Source organism: Brugia malayi (genome assembly GCF_000002995.4).
Source record: "Brugia malayi strain FR3 genome assembly, contig: Bm_v4_Chr3_scaffold_001, whole genome shotgun sequence".
Lineage (NCBI taxonomy): Eukaryota > Metazoa > Nematoda > Chromadorea > Rhabditida > Onchocercidae > Brugia > Brugia malayi.
The window spans coordinates 12968648-12989085 of NW_025062477.1; the positions used below are offsets into that span (position 1 = coordinate 12968648).

At 25.7% G+C, this 20438-nt stretch overlaps 2 protein-coding genes and 1 non-coding gene across 3 annotated transcripts; 2 read left to right on the forward strand and 1 right to left on the reverse strand.

Moving 5' to 3' along the window:
- Positions 1–428: 428 nt before the first annotated feature.
- On the forward strand, positions 429–11850 carry Bma-ahr-1 (aryl hydrocarbon receptor AHR-1, putative; the record flags this gene model as incomplete). The annotated part of the gene is made up of 19 exons (XM_043080999.1): positions 429–475; positions 835–957; positions 1344–1408; positions 5465–5643; positions 5890–5979; positions 6352–6481; positions 6573–6646; positions 6842–6960; positions 7115–7222; positions 7323–7420; positions 7976–8120; positions 8644–8774; positions 9003–9102; positions 9577–9796; positions 9999–10148; positions 10246–10414; positions 10804–10914; positions 11223–11365; positions 11704–11850. 19 exons carry the CDS (start codon positions 429–431, stop codon positions 11848–11850), a joined length of 2349 nt encoding a protein of 782 aa, XP_042936933.1.
- On the forward strand, positions 8872–8942 carry Bm14580. The gene has a single exon. It is a non-coding gene; the product is annotated as a tRNA-Gly (tRNA).
- Positions 11851–14808: 2958 nt separating the features above from the next.
- Bma-gras-1 (Uncharacterized protein) lies at positions 14809–17530 on the reverse strand (the record flags this gene model as incomplete). The annotated part of the gene is made up of 6 exons (XM_043081000.1): positions 14809–15578; positions 15810–16034; positions 16171–16273; positions 16438–16557; positions 16804–16945; positions 17478–17530. The coding sequence occupies 6 exons, from the start codon at positions 17528–17530 to the stop codon at positions 14809–14811; spliced, it is 1413 nt and encodes a 470-aa protein (XP_042936934.1).
- Positions 17531–20438: the final 2908 nt, after the last annotated feature.

The following is a 20438-nucleotide window of genomic DNA, read 5'->3' on the forward strand; positions in this document are numbered from 1 at the left end:
TCTTAAGTCTGCAAAAAGAATGAATGGTAATATGTAAATTAATAAATAATCGATTCAGAGATTAATTTTTAATTAATTAATTTCAATTAATTAAAGAAAATTAACTTCATATCCGGAAAATATTTGTACAAATTTTCCGGAAATTCATTACCATTTATGGCGTACTGATTTCAATTTCCCATTCAATTTACGGTTAACACGCTATACTGCATGCATTTTATTACTGCATTTCATGCTTAATTTTCAGCATAAAAGAACGGATGAGAAAATGAAATGGGAATGAATGAGAGTTAAATAGTGGAAAAGAAAACGATATATTAATTAATAATTAATTAACTCAATGCTTGCCATCATCATTTGTACATTTTATTTTATTCATCATTAAAATGCTTCTTCCCTGCTTTTACAATGAAAAGCAGCTGTTGAAAATGTTAGCTACCGTATGCCAAGATAAGTCATCAAATGCCATGAAATAGTAATGATTTTGATGATGAAGACGAGTAAGACATATTTCATGATGATAAAATGTAAATTTAAAAAAAAAAAAAAAAAATGTTAGGGAACGAATCAAATATTCTATCATAAAATTTGCTACCAACAAAGTCATTTCATTTCATTTAACGAATTTTCAAAAAAAACTACTTTTGAAAATTCGTTAAATTTTTAATTTATCAAAATTAAAATAAAAAAAGAAAAAAACAAAGTTTGTCAACAAAAAAACGAAAAAGCAAACATTTATATGCAAAAAAAAAAAAAAAAACATTTTATAAAATTGTGTGCAAATTTTGAATATTAAAAAATTCAAATTTACAAGAACAATTATTTATATTTTAGTATACGTGAAGGAATAAAACCTGGACTTGCTACTAATCCAAGCAAACGACATCGAGAAAGACTGAATAGTGAATTGGAAATTGTTGCTGCATTATTACCGTACGAGCAAAATGTTATTTCAAGGTTAATTTAAGAATTTTAAATTTTATTTGCTGTCAGTAAAATTGTCAAAAAAATATTAAAATTATAAGAAAAAGAAGAGACAATTTTGTTTTAAAAAGATGACGCATAATTAATATTTTGTATCTAACTTATTGCTGTAGTTATTGATCGATTCACAGATGACAAAATTGGGAAATAAGTATTTCTTGATTATTCTGTTCTTCATTTTAAATAATAACATAAAAAAAAAGTATTACTCGAAACAAAATGTATAAAAAATTTTATTTTTTATTTGCTGTTAAGAAAATCATTAAAACTTTTATTATTGTTATTATCATTATTAACAAAGCTTATGCTTCATGTATGAATTAAAAATGTGATAAGAAGTAAATCAGCTAATATTTCAGGTTAGACAAACTTAGTGTATTACGATTAGCTGTGAGTTACCTGCAAATTAAAACACATTTTCAAGGTTAGTATGTTTTATTTCATATTTACCATCCAATCCTTCAAACATAAATAGTAATTTTTAAGAGACGTAAAAATGTAACGTGATAACCGCTGCATCAATGTGATGATACAAAAGTAAAGAATAAGTCATTTGAAATCTTAGCACAAAAAGGAAATTACTTCTTGCAGTGACGTAATTGATGACAACGTATGTTTGTGAGTTCTATTGCTCCTTCTTTTTATTTTGCTTAATTAAGTAAGTAAATACAGGAAAAAAAGTGTCAGTTAATTACTCAATTTCTTCCTTTTCTGTGTTTGCTTCATTACTTTCACTACGAAAACATAATAATACGTAATAATAGTAAGTGTAAATGATGCAATTATGTAAATGTAATATAAAACCATTGTTTACTTATTTTCGGTAGTCTTTTTTGTCAATTAAGTATATATACATATATATAATTCGTTATGTATGTGAGAACTAATTATATGAAAGAAGTCATCACAATGATAAGATAAAAGAAGTGATAATCATTTGCTATTAATTGCAACTTTAACTTATAAAATGATAAAATAATGATTGTTTATATTTTGAAAAATGATGTAATGATTTTATAAAATGAGCACATTTTGTTTGTTTATATTTTAGTTAATTTAAGATTTCTGCTTTAATTATTCAATTCTTTTTTAATCATTGTTGCTTTTTTTAATTTTTTAATTTGATCATCATTTTTTATATCTTATCATAATGATTTCTTCCATAAATTTTACTGTGACCTTTAGTAAAACTAAATTTCTTCCATTTAAATTTATAAATGAGAATGTGTGTATATGTTTACAATTAAAACGTACAACTGTTTTTAGTAATTACAATATAATTTCAAAAACGTAGGCGAAACTTTTGTTTAATGTTCTATAAAGAAAAAAACTCGACACTTATCTACATTATTTATTGTTAATAATAATAATAATAATAATAATAATAATAATAATAATAATAATAATAATAATAATAGTAATGGTTTTATTTTGATTTTATTTTATAATTTTTAGTATTAAAATTTGTTTGAATTCAAAGAATTGATCATTAATTAATAGATTAAAGTGGACAGTTGAACGGAAAATATCAAAGTGTGTATGTGTTTTCCTTAATCTATCAGCTAGAATTTATCCTCAGATCAAATTTTGGTATTTGATGGTAAACACCTGCTTCATAATTCGACTCCTTATAAGTGAGTTGCTCAGCGAAGCATAGGAAAGGTATGATGAGGCTTATATGATCATTTTAGGATATAATTAAGTATTTAATTACTAACTATTGCATAAATTAATCATCCATATTGGCAATTTTTACACATTAATCGTATGAAGCTTACAAAAAAATACAATAATATAAGCAAAAGATAAAATCACATAATCTTTTATTTGGATTTGAAAACATTTTCAAATTGAAATTATCCTTTTTACATATCTTACGACTTTGAGAAATAAATGATAATTGTATAATAGTATTCCACTTTATGCATAATTCAGCGCATCAATTTTTAATTGAAATTTAATAATTAATAAAATTCTGTAATAATAAACTTTTTATTTAGAGAGAAAAAACACAGATTTAAATAAACAAACAAATTTTGAAAATTTTCTTTGTTTTATTGAACAAATTTAATTACTTCCCAAAATTATTGAAAAGTCATAATTTTTTTTTTTCCTTTTCATTTTTTCTAGTCAATTTTGAATAAAAATTTATATGAAAAGAAAAGAGAAAAGGATGAATTTAATAATATATTCGTCTTTCGGTTTATACAAATGGTATATTGTCGAACATATTATTCATTCAATAACCCATTATTAAGTATTCCTTTTTTCAAAAAAATTTTTTTTTTGCAATCTTGTGATTTAATATGAATATATTAGATAGAAAATTTTTTAAAGTAAAAATTTATAAAGATTATAATAAAGTTTATCAGATATTTTACTTCAAATACTTCAAGATTTTTTAAATGCTTTCAATTTGGTTTTTTTTTTTTGAAATTTCTTTAACAATTTGTGGTCATAATAGTTTTTTGATACTAAAATTTTGTTATAAGTAATCATAAATTGAAAATATTTCATTCAGTCAACTTATAAGTGTTCGTTTAAATATTTTTCTCCCTTTGTTTGTTTTTTTTTTTTTTTTTTAAAAAAAACATTCTTAAATATTATTTAAATGTTTCTTTAAAAAAAAAATATTTCATTGTTATCTATACGATTATCAAAAGCTATAAAAAATTACACTTTTGAATTTGAAACAATTAATAAAGGCTATGAATTATTTTAATCCTTCAAATATATTGAAACTCAATCATTACCTGTTCTTTTTTTTTAATTAACCTTAAATAATCATTCTTTCTTAGTGATTCTAAATTGCTTATCTATCACTAATTATTGTTGTTGGTAATTACTTTTTTATCGACTTACTTTTTCCACTTATTGTTAATATTATTACGGTTCATCTCATCTTTAAAGACGAATAATTACTGTTACTTAATTCTTTCAAATCATTTCTACTATTTAATTTTTATTGTTATCTAATGAATTACTTACTATTCATTTCATTTATTTTTTTCAATGTAAAATGAAACAACAATGGATTTGTTTAATTTGTTTACAAAAAATTTCAGTTCTCATCAAATTGATATAAGCATTGCATGTGTGAAAAGTTTTTCATCACATGCGATATGATTTCTTATATGAAATACTGTGACAGATAGTTGACATTTGATTGATGATCAGGAGGAACCGGGAGAGAGCATAAGGTGAAATTTGAACTAAGTATTGTGTTTAACTGACTTAAGAATGGAAAATATCACTGTAGGATGATGATGATAAATCTGTCAATGTGTCAAATAAAAGTTGTCAAAATTGCTGTGATGAACAAACCTTACAATTAAAAATAACTTTGATGACATCCAATGACATTAACTTGGCAAGTATAAGATGATGACTATTTCAACAAATTAAAGCCATATTGCGGGAAAAGAAGAGAGTTTGCTTAATTTTTTGCCAACATTTATTTAAAAAAATGATAATTCATTCAAATTAGAAAAAAACTTTCTTCAATTTCTTTTTTTTTTTTTTTTTTTTTGTCTTTCTAAATTAATTTGGAATATTTGCCCTTCTAATGCTATCATTTCATCTCTTACTCCTTTTTGTCATTTTATGAAAAGTATTTTAAAAACAAAATTTGCAGAAATTATTTATAATGTTAAAAACTAAATTAAAAGCTTTTGAAAAAAAAAAGGTTAATATCTCTCTCTTTCCTTTTTGAATTTCACTGTTTTAAAAATAAAATATTAGTTAATCGATTGAACTGAACAAAAAAAAAAAAGGAAATTTTAATATCATATTATAAATGAAAAAAACTTTTTGTTTTGGCATTTCAATTTCAAAGTGAATTTAAGCATGCTGCTAATGATATTAGTATCGTATAATATAATGACAAATGTTTTTCAATAAATAAATAAAAAATTTTAATGAGTTTTTTTTCTGAAACTGTTGTTTACTACCGTAAAAAAGATTATTTTATAATCAAAATAAAATTTATATATTTAAAGCACGCAATGTGTGCTAGCAGAATTGATTTCTTCTTGAATAAAGTATTTAGAAAATTGAAGAAAGAAATTTCAAATTGTCTTGAAATTACTATTAGCAAGATATGTTTAATAAATATATTAAGGGGGTTGAAAAAATAATATTTTTTGTGAAATTTTGTTTCAAGTCTATTCAGGTTCTATTTAATTATATGTGAATTTTTCAACGTCCATTTGTTTGTAAATTTATAACTCAGATGAAATTCAGTTAATGTATTTTTAAAATAACTAAAATTTTTTAATTTGATAGAAAATTTCCGAAGAAATCAATGAAATATCGTTGAAATTTGCTATTTCTTGCAGTATCATTAGAATTAAATTGAAATTCTTATCAAATTTTTATTTAATATTCTTTAAGTTTACTGTATTTGTTGACTACAAATTATCACTAATTTTTGCAGTACTTTTTTATTTCATGCAAATCAATTAAAATACATAAACTTCAGCATGCTTACATCGATATATTTCAAATTTTCCATTTGCTTTCGCGCATAGTTACCCATTCATTCCAACCAGTGATGCGACAATTTCATACGGTGGCGGTATCCCAACAGCTATTCATCATTGCTCAGGACAATCTTTGATCGATCCAAATGAGTATGATTTCGAAAGTATGGCTCTAAAGGTTAAACTTTTGACATTTTAATTTCAATATTTCTAATGCTAAGATATGTGTTTATTTTTGCTTAACAAATTCTAACCTCATTTTGATAATTTCCTAATTTTAACTTCAATGTATCTAAATTATTCATCTATTGGCTGGTGATAAATTAAATCATTTTAGTTTCTTTTGTTAACTTTGTTATTGATTTTGTGGTGCTGAAATTTATTAAATTTCAAATAAACACTGTTTGACTTGATGGAATTTCAGGCACTTGGTGGTTTTATTTTGATATTGAATGAGAATGGTGATATTTACTATGTATCAGAAAATATTGAAACTTATCTCGGCTTTCATCAAGTAATTAGAAAAAAATTCATAATAGTAAAAAAAGACAAAAAAATTTTATTAAGTTTTAATACCTCATTTCATACTGTGAATGTAATAATTTCTAAATAAATTTTTAAATTAAAATAAAATTTGAACAAATATGAGTTGCATAACTGATAATGATTAATGAGAGTAGTGGAATCGCTATTGCTACTAATTAAGTAAAAGCATAAAATTATAGTGATACTTTATGACTGACCAGAAAAAACATTTTTTGTTATTTGATTAAGAATTATGCACAAGTATTTGATTTTCCTTTAAATTAAAAATAACCTTTTCATCAATTGTATTACTACATTTTCTAACAAAAAATAGATGATAAATTATCAGATGTCTTTTCAGTCAGATATCCTTCATCAATCTTTATTTGAAATGATACATTCGGAAGATCGGGAAGATATCAGATTGCAATTAGCCTGGAATTACAATGTACCACTTCATATAACCTGTTTACAGGATATTCTTACACCCAGTATGAACTAATTATCATTTTAATATCAATATTATATATATACAATAAAATAATTTATATCAATTTGATTACTTTTAAAATTTATTTTCAGATGGTATGCCTTATTTAGAACGAAATGTTAATGCTCGATTTCGTTGTTTATTGGATAACACTTGCGGATTTCTCGTTCGTTTTTTCGTGTTTTGTTGCAAATTTTAATTATCTCTTATTGTAAACATGAAACTAATTTAAATTTATGCAAATCCACAAATATATATAAAATAGTTTAAGCAATTATTTCACGTAAAATAAATTTATAATGTTTGCATTTAACATATCTGTGATAAGAAGTGTTAAGTTAAAATTTTTCATTTTTTATAGAGGATAGATGTACGTGGAAAGCTAATGAGTCTTCATGGTTTGCCGAATTCTTACGTACTGAACAGGATAGAAAATCATTCTTCCGGTAATATGGTTCTTGGCTTAGTTGCCGTTTGCAGGTATACATAATAGCATCCGATTTTATAATATCTGTCATCCGACAAACTTTTTCAATGTGCTGCGAATTTCTTTTCTTTTTATATAGCATTTTCAAATATATATTTTGAAGTTATCATCAAACATTATCAGTTATTTAAATTTCTTCATTTCTAGTCCGTTTGTTCCACCAAATGTTGCCGATCAGCAACAAATGGATGATCCAATCTTGAAAACGAAGCATTCGCTTGATTTTACGCTTGTTTCAACTGATAATCAAATGAAGTTTGCTTCTAATTTTTTTATAAAAATTTAAACAAAAAGAAATTTCATAAAATTTTTCTTTTGCTTTTTTTTCTGTCAATTAATTTGCTGAACATTTCAGAGCATTGTTAGAATTGGATGACAAAAATTTGCCATATAGCTTTTATAATTTAGTTCATGTTGACGATGCAACATGTATTGCTGAAGCACATAAAGAAGGTTTCTTTCATTAATTATCAACCATAATATGAATCAATAAACTGGACAGAATGACCAATGGTCAATTTTATTGACTCCTATGGTCAGTTTTAGATAGCAAGATTCAAAATTTATTAACATTACTAAAAATGTAACAGATGGAATTAATAATAGTTGTTGCTCTTTTTTCCAATTATTTTCTCTTTTTTTTGCTTTCAAAAATTTGTCTAAATGTATCCGTGAGTGAAGAAGAGGATAATTAATGAAAATATTAAAGAAAAGTTCTAATTATAAAGAATAAAATATTGCATAACCATTTAATATATTTCTGAAAATTTCAATTAGCAAAATTAATAAAATTCAGAAACTTTCTAACTCATACTTGAAAAAAATCAATAAAAAATTTGAACACAAAAAAAGAAGAAAGAAGTAATTAATGAAAAAGTATAATTTCAATGAAATATACAATAACAATAAATGTTCATATATATATCATTAAAGCACATTAAACAAATAAAAGGGAAAAAAAAACTGCCAGAAAAAAGTTATATTTTTAAAATTTTTCTAAAATTTCAGTAACAAAAAATAGTGCAAGTGGCATATTAATTTATCGTTTAATAAGTATACGTAGTCAACGTGTATACTGGATTCAAAGCAGTTGCCGAATGTTTTATAAAAATGGTAAACCTGAAACAATTGGTTTAACACATCGACTTTTAACGTAAGTTTATTTTCTATAAAATTATTATTTCTTCTTTTTTTAACTTTCCAAAATTAAAAATTTTAATCGATTTAGCAATCATTGTTATGCTATTATTTGATAAAAAAAATTATGAATGTTTTTTTATTTTCAAATGATCTTTTTTCTTGCTAATTTTTTTCGGATATATTTTACAAATATGTTTTATCAATAAAATAAAATTGAAAAAATTTTCAGATTAATTTTATATCTTTGTTACCATAGCAAAAAAGATATTTGAGTCCTTTTTTTCCGCTTCATATAATTTTTTTTTTTTTTTTGCACCTAATAATTCAAATAAATCCATGTATTTTCATAATAAAGCATTTTAAATATGATCAAAAATGGGAATGCATAAATGTAATTAATTAAATTTATATTAAAAATGCATTTCCTCCCATCATAATAATTTTTATTTTTGAAGTTTTTTTAATCTCCAAAAATTGATTATTTAATTATTAGTAAATTTTCGTTAAAAATGCTTTGCAATTTTGCTTGTTTTTAGTGAAGTTGAAGGGATGATGCTATTTGAAAAGCGCACATCATTAAGAGCTAAATTATTATCCTTTGATGATTCTCTGCTGCAGTCACCCAGCAATCTGCAGTCCACTGCAGCATTACCATCAACCTCCTGTGGTAAAGATAAGTACAATTATATTAATCACAAGAAATTGAAAAATTTTTAATCAAAATTGAGATTTGATTAAGTAACATTAACAGTAGATACGATAGGGCATCGGTGGTTCAGTGGTAGAATGCTCGCCTGCCACGCGGGCGGCCCGGGTTCGATTCCCGGCCGATGCAGCGTTTTTATTAATTTTGTGTCTGCTGAATTTATCTTAAATATGCTTCTTTCTTATACAGGAGATGTCACATCATTATCGCTTTGTATGATTGGTTCAGAGAAGAATCGTTGTTCCACTTCAAAACGACAGAATGCACAATTTGCTGCAATGCCAACAAGGTAAAAATCATTAGTCTTACTTCATTTATTTATCTATCTAATATACTGGAATACTATGGTATCAGAGTATTCTCTTCTTTTCTTTTGATATTTTCTTCATGTAAATATTTCATTTCATCTCACGTCACATATTTTATCAAATAGGTAAGAAAGATTATTTTGAAAAACGTAATTGTTTTTCGAATAAATTTTGCTCTCCTACGTAAATAGACGTTTTTCTTTCCACTTACGTGTGCTTAGTAATTACATTTAACGATCCATAATAAAAAGTATGTATTTAGATGTGCAGGAAATATACGATAATTGCGCATTGTTTACAACTCACAATTATCCGTAAAAAAAAAAATGAAACAACGTTCAATAACCAACTTCCAGTTTTTTTTTTTTTCTTTTTGCAAGAAAAAAAAATTTTTTTCCTTCGATAATTTGCAAGAAATTTCTAAGAAAGAAAAAAGAACTGTAAGAAGTTTTTAGATCGAAACATTCGTTATCAATACCAGTAAACCGGAATATACCAACACAAGTATCAGTGAGAGCAGCGGAAGTTCAGCAGGAGCAACATTTATCAATACGTGGACGTAAACGAAAGAAACAAACCAGTAGCATTAGTGCTAATCAGTCATCCATCTTATCAGTACCTCAGTATTCAACCTTCATGATGCCAACTACAAGTAATAATTTGAAAGAGACACAGGTAAGCTACAAATGTATTTTAAACTTTTTATTTCTTTTAAAACTTTTTTTTACGATTTTTAAAATATTTGAATTTTTGTGAAAATTTGTCATTCTTATTCTGTTGGCTTCAGTTCTGCTCCAAATCATTTTTCTTTCATGATTCCTAAAATATTTTTTCTGCTTTCTTTCTACCCTTTAAAAAAATTGTTGTGCACTTTCAGATGGAAAATGAAGGACAGCAACAAATTTTAGTTGCTACTACAGCAGCTGCCACTCAAAGTGAAAACTTTGCCACTACTGCTACAGTTATCTGCGGTGTATCGGGAACCAACAACCCATCGATGATTCCAGGATTGCTTCAATTACCTCAGGTTTCATCAAATTAATAATTCTCTTTCTTAATTACATTTTCAAACTATTTATGTTATAATTAATCACTTTTAATAGAATTGCACATATCCTTTTGAGGATTTAACCAGCTTTCCGGGATTAACAGCATATTTTTCATCGGATAATACTACCGGTACAACGCGACATGAACAAAGTTATCACTGGTCATCGGCAACAAAATCAAACTATTGGCCATCATCATCGTCCTCTGATTTGTACTACCAAAATTATATGACTAATAATGCCGGTTAGTTGATCGAGATTACGAGAAAAAGAATGCTATCATTTGAAATAATCTCTAATTAATAATTATGATAACGATTTTATCATTAAACTGATAGCATGAAGATCATCCTCATGAAACTTCCTTTTTTTTTTCTTTTCTCAAACAAGATTATAATGATGGAATGTTTTTCAAAACTGAATAATTCGTATTGAAATTTATATCGGATTCATTTTTTAATTTATAACACATTTAAAAGATATTATTTCAGCAAATTGTTATCAAATTATTGTATCCATCACCATATTTCTTATTTAATTACTAATCATTTTCTAGTTCAAAAAGCTAGGAAAAAAAAAATTGTAATTATTGTTTTTTTCTTTTTTTTCTTTTGCTCTTAGTTTATGCTACAGCAATTTCCAATGGATTTTATCAATCACAAATGGAACAAAATAATTTGATAGCTGCAAGGAATCGTATGGAATATCCAACATTCTTTACTTCCAACGATCTAACTTTTACAGGTGTTTCATTTATTAATTTAGTAATTATCTAAGATACAGAAACAGTCTTGTCCTATCTCGAAAAAGACATTTAGTCTTCAAAGAAGGAAGCTGATTTATCTTGAAATGACATTTAAATCATTGGTCTTATCATTAAGTACGTAAGCAAGCAGAATATTCTGAATAATTGAAAATAGCAGAACTCTTATGTCTTATCAATAAAATAATTGCATATTAAATTTGCTTTTATTTATTAAATATAATCAGTCCAATGATTGATAATTTAATCTTATGTGTTGAAAATTTTCAAATTTGAATTTAAAATTTAGGTTCCACTTATACACCAACACCTGCTCAATTGCTCTTATCATCATCTGAATTGTTGCAACCATCAACTGCTGTACAATCTACAAATACAAATTCAATATTCAGATCGACTGTATTTGATACATCGGGACATTCAACGATAGATGTAAGTCCCGCGATGATTTTTCTTCCTAACATAAAATAATCTTTCATTCATGTAAATTTGACCTTAAGTTAATATATTTAATTTGCTAACTTTCAAAACTTAATATTTCACTAAAATTTCTAACTGTGCGATTATTGCATAAATTTTTTTTTTGCGTCACTATCAGCGAAAAGAGAAGATTAAATTGTTGAGGGAATATTTCATTTAAAAAAAAAAAACAACAATGATTTTGTTGAATAAGAAATTCTTTCTCTAAAAATCAAATTAGTTTGAGAAATAAAAAAAAAAAATAGTTTGATGATTTTCTGATGATAACTTATCACTTTTTTCTTCTGCAGACTTTTAGTGCAGCTATCAGTGATTACACTCAATCAATGCAAATGATAACGGGTGATAACGGTGGAGAAGTGACAAATTGTAGCAATACATCAGGTTCGACGGGTTTTAATTTAATCTCAGAAGTAACAAATACACTCCTCGGATAATGCTTCATTTATTTATGATAGTCAATAAATATTTCAAGAAGTGTGTTTAATGCAAAAAAATTACCAAATACACTACCGGGCAAGTAGGACAAGTTTTTTTTTTTTTTTTTTTGCCGATATTACCTCTTGGATTCAGAATGTCTCAAATAAGGTAAGTTTTAAAAATTTGTAAAGTCAAGAAAAAAGTGAAAAAAAAAGGAAAAAAACTTCAACAAATTTAAAACAAAACTAAACTTAAAATGTAAATTTAAAATGAAATTAAAATCAAACGGATTTGAAGTCATGAAATCAATTTTATTTAATGGAAAAACAAAATTATTTTCCGCGAAAATGAAGTGAAATAAAATAAGAGGCATTAAATATATAAAATTTGATATGTTACAGAAAGGAAGAACAAAAAGTTTTCGTTTTCTTTAAAAAAATAGTTGAAAGCATTTTAAAAAAACATTTGTAACCATCGTAGAAATTAAATCTTTTTTTTTTTGTTGTAAAAAGGACTTTATTTCCAATCAAACAATTTATGTAATTGTACTTCCAGCTCAATTTTACTTACACAGAAATTATTAACTTCCTAAATGAGACTGATTTTATAAGTTCAGATAATATTCATTTGATTTCAGTTTCACATAGATATATTTTATATATATATATAAGGGAAGATAATCAAATCATATTTTGATAGTTTTCCCGTTTTTCATTTTTAGTAATTTTAATCGAAATTAGATTTTGCTTAAAATTTGCTAATTTTATCGAAATAAAAATTTTCTACTTCTGTGTCATTTTTTTATTTTTATTGGAAAATTTAAATTGGAATTTTTTCTTTTCCATTCTGACAGAAAACAACAAACTGAGATGCAAGATGAGCGGCGGAAAATGGTAAAGCAGAAAAACGGATTTGTCAGCCTTAACTAGTAAAACGGTCGGAAATGAAAAACGTTTCATGAATAATAAATATGAAATGGATTTCTTTCTCTATTTGTTCCTTCCAGCACATTCATACTTCATTCATCTGTATCGCTTATTATTGACCTTTGAACCCAGTCATTTTTCTTTCTTTCTTTGGTATGCAGCAAAAGACGAGCAACAACAATAACAATTACAATATTCATTTCTTAAATCACAGCATTTATTAAATTTAATGAAAATTAAAATCAAATATTTTTATATATTTATTTGAAATTTTGTTATTTACATAATACTTCGAAAACTTGCACTCATTTTAAATAATTGCTTTTATTGAAACAAGTAAAAAAATAATAAATATTAACTATTTTATGAATAATTGATCGATTAATAATGTTTTGTTATAGCATGTAATATGCAAAAAAAATTTTTTCAATGTTATGTTTAAGTTGTACCAGCATAAAGTGAGATACTATCAGAAATTGATAATGATAATCAGTAAGGACAGAAGTTGGGGCCAATAAAAGGCCCAATAAAATTTAAGGCAGCTAATTGATAACCATTTAAAAAGTGAACTTCACATAAAAGGAATTTAAACATGGATCTTACCCATTTTGTTCTAAATCCTTTAAATTGGAGATTAATTAAAGAACTAAATTTTCGAAGAGTACTTCAAAACGTCAAATTTTGGATTTGATTCATTCAAGAATTTGAATCACAAATTTCTATCAGTGTCTCACTAGCAATTAATTATAATGTGTAATGAGTTTAAAAACATGCAAAAAGAAAAAAAAAGGAAAAACGGAGAAAGAAAAAAAAAAGAATGAAAGAAAATTGAGGACAAATGCAAATTAATTTTAGGGTAAAAATAGGGTAAATTCTGAAAAAATTTGCTTTTCACCTGACATTACCATTATTATTAACGGTAAAATTAACGAATACACAAACTGAAATGATTATGAAGGACAGAAAATAAAACGCAAAATTTTTTAAGATCTGACTAAAATTATAATTCAGACACTAAATAACTATTATGAATACTTTTTCTGAATTGAAAAGAAATTTGTGAAATTATGACTTGAGAAAAAGAAAATTTATTGAGAAAAATTTATATCAAAAAAGAAAAGAATACTAGTCTAAAATTTCAATACTGAAAAACATTTTTAAACTGGGAAGTCCTTGGTAGATAACATTTTTAGGCAATATTCTGCTTTTTCCGGAATAAAATAAACAAACAAAGAAGTAATCTTAAACAACCAATTGTACCTTTTTCGGATTGTAAATGATCCATCTGTTTAGATAATTAGTATGGAGATAAGAAAGGAAGTATCATTCTCTTACATCATTATTTCCATATCTTTTTGGGAATCAAAACAAAGATTTTAAATTTATTTTGTAATTTTATTTCAGAAATAGTTTTCAAATTTTATCATTGATTTATATTATTTTCATTGTGGAAAATTTCGACAACAAAAAAATGTGTTATATATATATATATGGAAAACCGATATACAAAAAATATACTTACTCAAAATTCCTAGAAATTAATATTCTTTAAATTCTTGAAAATTTTCACAGTTTCTATTACAAAAAAAAAAAAATGATATACAAGGAATACATAATGCAAACATTAAAATTATCAGCATATATATATATATATATATAGGAAGGATATTTCGTGGTAAAAAATAGTTATATTTGACAAGTTGGTATGAAATCGTAGAGTAATTCTGAAATATTGAAATCTGGAAAATAATTAAAGTAATAAAGCTAGAAATTCCATAAATTTTACTAATTCTATCTCTTTAATTGGTATGAAAATTTTTTAAAGAATTTCGAGAAATTTAAATGTTGAAGGTAAATGCTAAAATGATTGAGATTTTATCAATTCATGGAAGATAAAAATAAAATGATATGGTTTTGTAATAAGGTATGATGAATAAATGATAACTGATATTTCAATTCGCTTTTATAATTTGCATAATTCCATAAATATTTGACGATTATATTGGAAAATCAACGATATTATTTTAACAGCTAAACCAAAAATTTCATTTATAACTTTAAAACCCTTATTTTATCATTATCATCGTCATCCTCATCGCTAATAACATCATTATCTAACATAATCACATGATTTAAGGCTACAGAATCGAACGTCGATTTTGATAACGGAATTGATATTGTTGCTGTTATTATATTATCCGATGACAAAGCAGGATTAACGATATTAATCCCATCGTTATCAATATCACTCCTGTCAACGTCAACGACAGCAGTAGTATCACGATCACAATCGTTATCACCATCATCACTCTCGATGGTAATGTAACTGCTGCTACCGATAACATTATCAGTATTATCACCACAACAATTATTAAAACAATCAAACGGATTAACAGCTTGTCCCGTATCACAAGACAAAGAACTAGCATGACCAACATTCAAATGAGACTTGCAACAACAAATTCGTTGAACTGCCAAAAATTCCATCCCGTTATTAATAACATTTGAGTCACTGGAATCCGATCGTAAATTATTTGTCAACCATTTAGAGTTGGAAATTTTTAATCGTTCCAGTGTTTGTCTTCTTAATGGATATCTGTTGATTTCAATTACTCCATCAGTTAATGATATAATCGTTGGGACTCGTATAATACTTCGTTTCGCATCATTTGAAATATTTAAAGGTACCGAGCAAACAGATGAAGCGGACGATATTCCAGCTGATGATGATGATGATGATAATGATGATGATAATGATAGCGAATTTGTTAATGAATACTTTGTATTTGTCATTGATGATAATGAACGTAAATAAGCCCCTGTAAAAGCTTAATATTATTAACTGAAAAGTAAATCAAATTAAGTATTCAATATTGTTGTACTTTACATGTATGAGAAGTAAAATATGTATAGTAATCTTCAGAATAATTAAATTAATTACAAGCAAATTTCAAAAGATTGTTACTTTTCCTTTACTTCAAAATACTTTAATTTCAAACTGATAGTTCAGGAGGGAGGAAAAACAAAAAAAAAGAAAACAAAAAACAAACTGTTCAAAATTTTCTGTTCTTCAATATCAATCAAATTTAACTGATACAATTTATCGTTTAAAATTTTCCGAAGTTTAATCGCTCGAGCAACTAATTCGATACGTTGTCGAATATTTTCAAAAATGACAATCATTCGCATCTGATGATATGAGCCAATTAATTCAATCAATTCTTCATGGCTCATTGCTGTCACAACATGTCCATTTATTGAGATGATTACATCACCTACAATTTAAATAAACAATAATATTATATTGTTACTGTACTGCTATTTACTTATTAACAAATTCTCATTTTTTCGAAACTTGACCAAAGATTTTTTCTAATTTAATCAAAATTAAAAAATGAAAAAAAAAAATACCTGCACGAACACCTGCATCAGCAGCTGGACTATCAAGTTGTACATAATCTACATAAGTTATTTTTGATGGCACATCATCACCTTTACGTTTTAATAAATATGTCTGTAAGAAAAACGAAAGTAAGAATTAATTTCAAAAAATTTTTATTTAAGTTTTAGGACAAAGGTTTAATAATTGTAAAGTAATCAACTTCTAATTTATTCGATCTTTACAATTTTCACTTTTTCATCTAACGTTTCTCATATTTATAGTCCTTTTTTTCTTACCTGTAACGTAAAACCAAATGGTTCTCCATTATTTCGAGTAACTATCACCGTACGTCGTCGTCGATTTGAATGTGGGTTTGTAATCACTTTCTGATCCACTGACACTGCATCTAATACTTTCTGAAATAATCCCTTCCATCAATTAATTTTATTGTCGTCCTTATCATAGTATATTAGAATTGTAGCCTATCATTGATGTAATGCATTATGTCGCAGGGCTGTAGCAAAGATACTAAAATATTAAAAGAATGTAAGAAAAAAAAATCGTTTTCTTATTACTAACTACTAAAATTCTTTTTTTGAAAAAAAAAAAAAAAAACATTTAAGAAAAAAAAAAATAAAGGAAACAAATAAATAAATAAATACTTGGACATTTTCCTCATCATCAACATAAAATTTACTCCATAATTTGGTTTTATCAAGTGATGTGAATGAATGATAGAATGGTGAACGAGTAATATTCTCGAGAAATGTTCGACTAAATGATGACGATGTTGACGATGACAATCTATAACTTGAAAAATTGTTACCTTTATAATTTATCTATACAGAAATACATTCCGTACGCACACATACAAAGATCCGCTTATTTCAAATATTTTTGATAATAATTTTGATTTTACACAGCAATAGTAATGACTTATGCAAATTTAAATAATTGAATTTCATGATGAATTTATCGTCTGTGTGCGCATCAATAAATACAATAATCATTGTATATTGTAATTAAGTAAGCTGTAATTAAGTAAACAATGCTATAACAATAACAATGATAGAAAAAATATTTTGTAACTATTTAAAATCTAATTGTATAAGAAAATAATGCACTTATTATTTGTGCATACCTCAGAACAATAAAAGTGATAATTTAGTAGTAATGATAACCAATAATAATACTTATTATTATTTAACAATGACAATAATTATTACTGTTAATAATAACAACAATATTATTATACTATGTAATTAAGCTAATTTTAATTTACAGTAAAACTGCTATTAATGTCATTGAAGAGAGAAAAAGAAAAACGAAAACTTACGATTTGACGGATTTCAAAGTTGTAGAAGAGATGGACAATGACCAGTTAAACATACTAATCCTTTGACCGCTTTTAAATTTATCCACCTATTGCTGAAGTCGTAGTAGCATACTGCCAAATGTGCCATATATAGTAAATGTTGTATATTTATTATATATGTATAGATATATATATATGATATGTCGACCGATGATAAAATATATCAACTGCTAAAGAAGCAATTCATGCTGTAAATTGAATGAAAATATTTAAATCAAAAAGGTCAACTGAAAAGACAAACAATATATTAACGATGACAATAAAGATAAGAAAAGATGATATTAATTAACAATAATTTGATAATAATGATAATAATAACGATGACAGTAATGACAACATACAATATAAATGTGCAATTTTCATTTTATGTTTTAAGAAAAAGAAAAGAATTCCCTTAAAATAACATTTTGAAGTAAAGAAAGAAGAAATTTCTTTGGCATATATATCTTATATACATTACATTACATTACAACTTATATTATCAAGGCAATAGCTAAGACTGATATCGTTTTCATTTCATTTCTTTCTTTTTTTAATTTATATTAATTGAAAAGTACTCTTATTGAAAAGAGAAAAAGAAAATTAATCCATTGATGGAATGATAAAAGGAAAAAAAAAAAAATCATTTCTACTTTCTCCCTTCATCAACTTATTTTTAACGAGATTTAAAAAATTCTATCTTATTCCATATTCGTCTCCTATTTGTCTATCTACTAATATCTGGTGATAAATGAATTACTGTCGTGAGTTAAACATTGATAACGATATTACCCAATGATAAAGTATGAAATGATAAGAGTAAAATAATAGATTTTAAGTAAAAACAGTGTAAAGGTGCCATTGTAGCACATTAAAAAAAAGAGAAATCTGGCAATATTAAATACATAAACTAAGTTATAATGCCACTAAAAAAAAATGAAGTTTTATTAAAATTCATTTTTTAAAAACTCAGAAGTTAAGGAAGAAAAAATTTTCATGTAAGAATTAAAGTGAGAATTTTATTTCCATGTCATGAATATACAACATTCATATTCTAGCATATATGTGTGTATATTGTGCATTTGTGTTTAAATTCTTTTTCAAAAACAGTAATTTGATTAAATTTTCAGTAATCGATAAGAAAACTGACCGACTAACCGACTAACTGATTGACTGACGTATTTACAAAGTAATTAAATTGTATTAAAATGAAACAAACGGTGTAAATGAATATTCGGTTACCAAAAGCATGAAAATTTAAATTTTGACAACTAAATGGCTGCGTATTTAAAAATTTCTTTAATGAATAACAAAAATTATTGCAACTGATTACTTCTAAAAAAAAAATGTTTGCACAAGAAAAGAAAGAAGCCGACCAGCAAAAAGAAAAAAAAAAAGAAAGATATCTCAAAATCGAAGAGAGAAATTTTTTTTTTTTAATTTCATTGGATAAACAATTAAAAACATTTAAAATGAAAATTATGCATAAATTACAAGAGAATAAAATCAGTCTGTGAGTCTAAAATTGAACTATGTCATACATTCAGTGGTAAATTAAAAAGATACGAAAGAAGCGTAATTTCATTTTATTGAAAAATCTGGAAAATAATCAATTAAAAAATTTCAACTGTTTCAGTTTTTTTTTTTTTAAAAAAAGTTTTCTTTTTAGAATTTCAAAAAACAACTTTCCTGGGAAGGAAAAATTCAGAATTCTTAAAATTTCGATGCATTCATAAAAAAAATTATGCTTACTTCAACATATTTCGTCAAGAAATTGAACGATGTTTCATTCTTCTATTTAGCTGAACCAAAAATTCCGGAACTATTTGAAATGCAACTAGACTAAATTAAAACAAAATAATGTTTTATTTTAATGTATCTGGAAATGAAAGAAAGAAAACTGGATAAAAATCCTTCTGGAAATTATCGTCTGCTTTTGAACTCTATTAAAAACGACTGAATGAATAACTAAATTTAGGTTAATAGGAAATATTCGTTTCTTGCAACCAAACGTAAATCAAATTAATTCAAATGTTACTACCTTCTGTTTGATAGTTTTTTTTTTTTTTTAATTGGAAACTGGAATTGCAACAGTCCGGTATGATCGTATCTTAACCGAAGCTATTAGAATGAATCCTAAAAAGCTAAATAAAGCAGCAACCCATACTAGAATATATTTATGAAAAGAACCGCATTAGCATATCCGGAATAAGATCTCAACAATGTCTTGAGGAAGAGCTACGATTTGAGTTACTATCTCAGTTACTATAGCAATGATTCGGTGATCGAAGACGCATCGCAAAGTTATTTCAACGATAAGAATAAAATATACAAAAGTTTAAGACAGGAATAAAATACAAAAGTTTAAATTAAACAACAAAAAGTTTACTTTGGATGTGCTTAATAAATATATTTTAGTTAAATAAAACGATGTTAATGAAGTATGAACAAGGAGTTTGATAACATTTCAAACAAATCGTACAGAAGGACACACACACACACACACACACATATATATATATATATACACACAGACACAGACACACACATAGACACATAATGAGCGATTGCTTAATGCATGTCCAAAACAGTTCTCCAGACGTCAATGGCTTAGTGCTAATGTTTCTGAATATTGGTGCCCTTCACTGATGTATGGATGTGTGTGTGTGTGTGTATGTATATGTGTGTGTGTATGTGTGTGTGTGTGTATGTGTGTGTGTATGTGTGTGTGTGTGTGTGTGTATGTATGTGTGTGTGTGTGTGTGTGTGTGTGTGTGTGTGTGTGTGTGTGTGTGTGTGTGTGTGTGTGTGTGTGTGTGTGTGTGTGTGTGTATTTGAATGGATTTCTAAAATTGGAAAATACAATGTGAGGCAGTGAAACATAAATTAAATGCAACAGATATTTTTTATACTAATATGAAAAACCATAAAAAATATTTATTT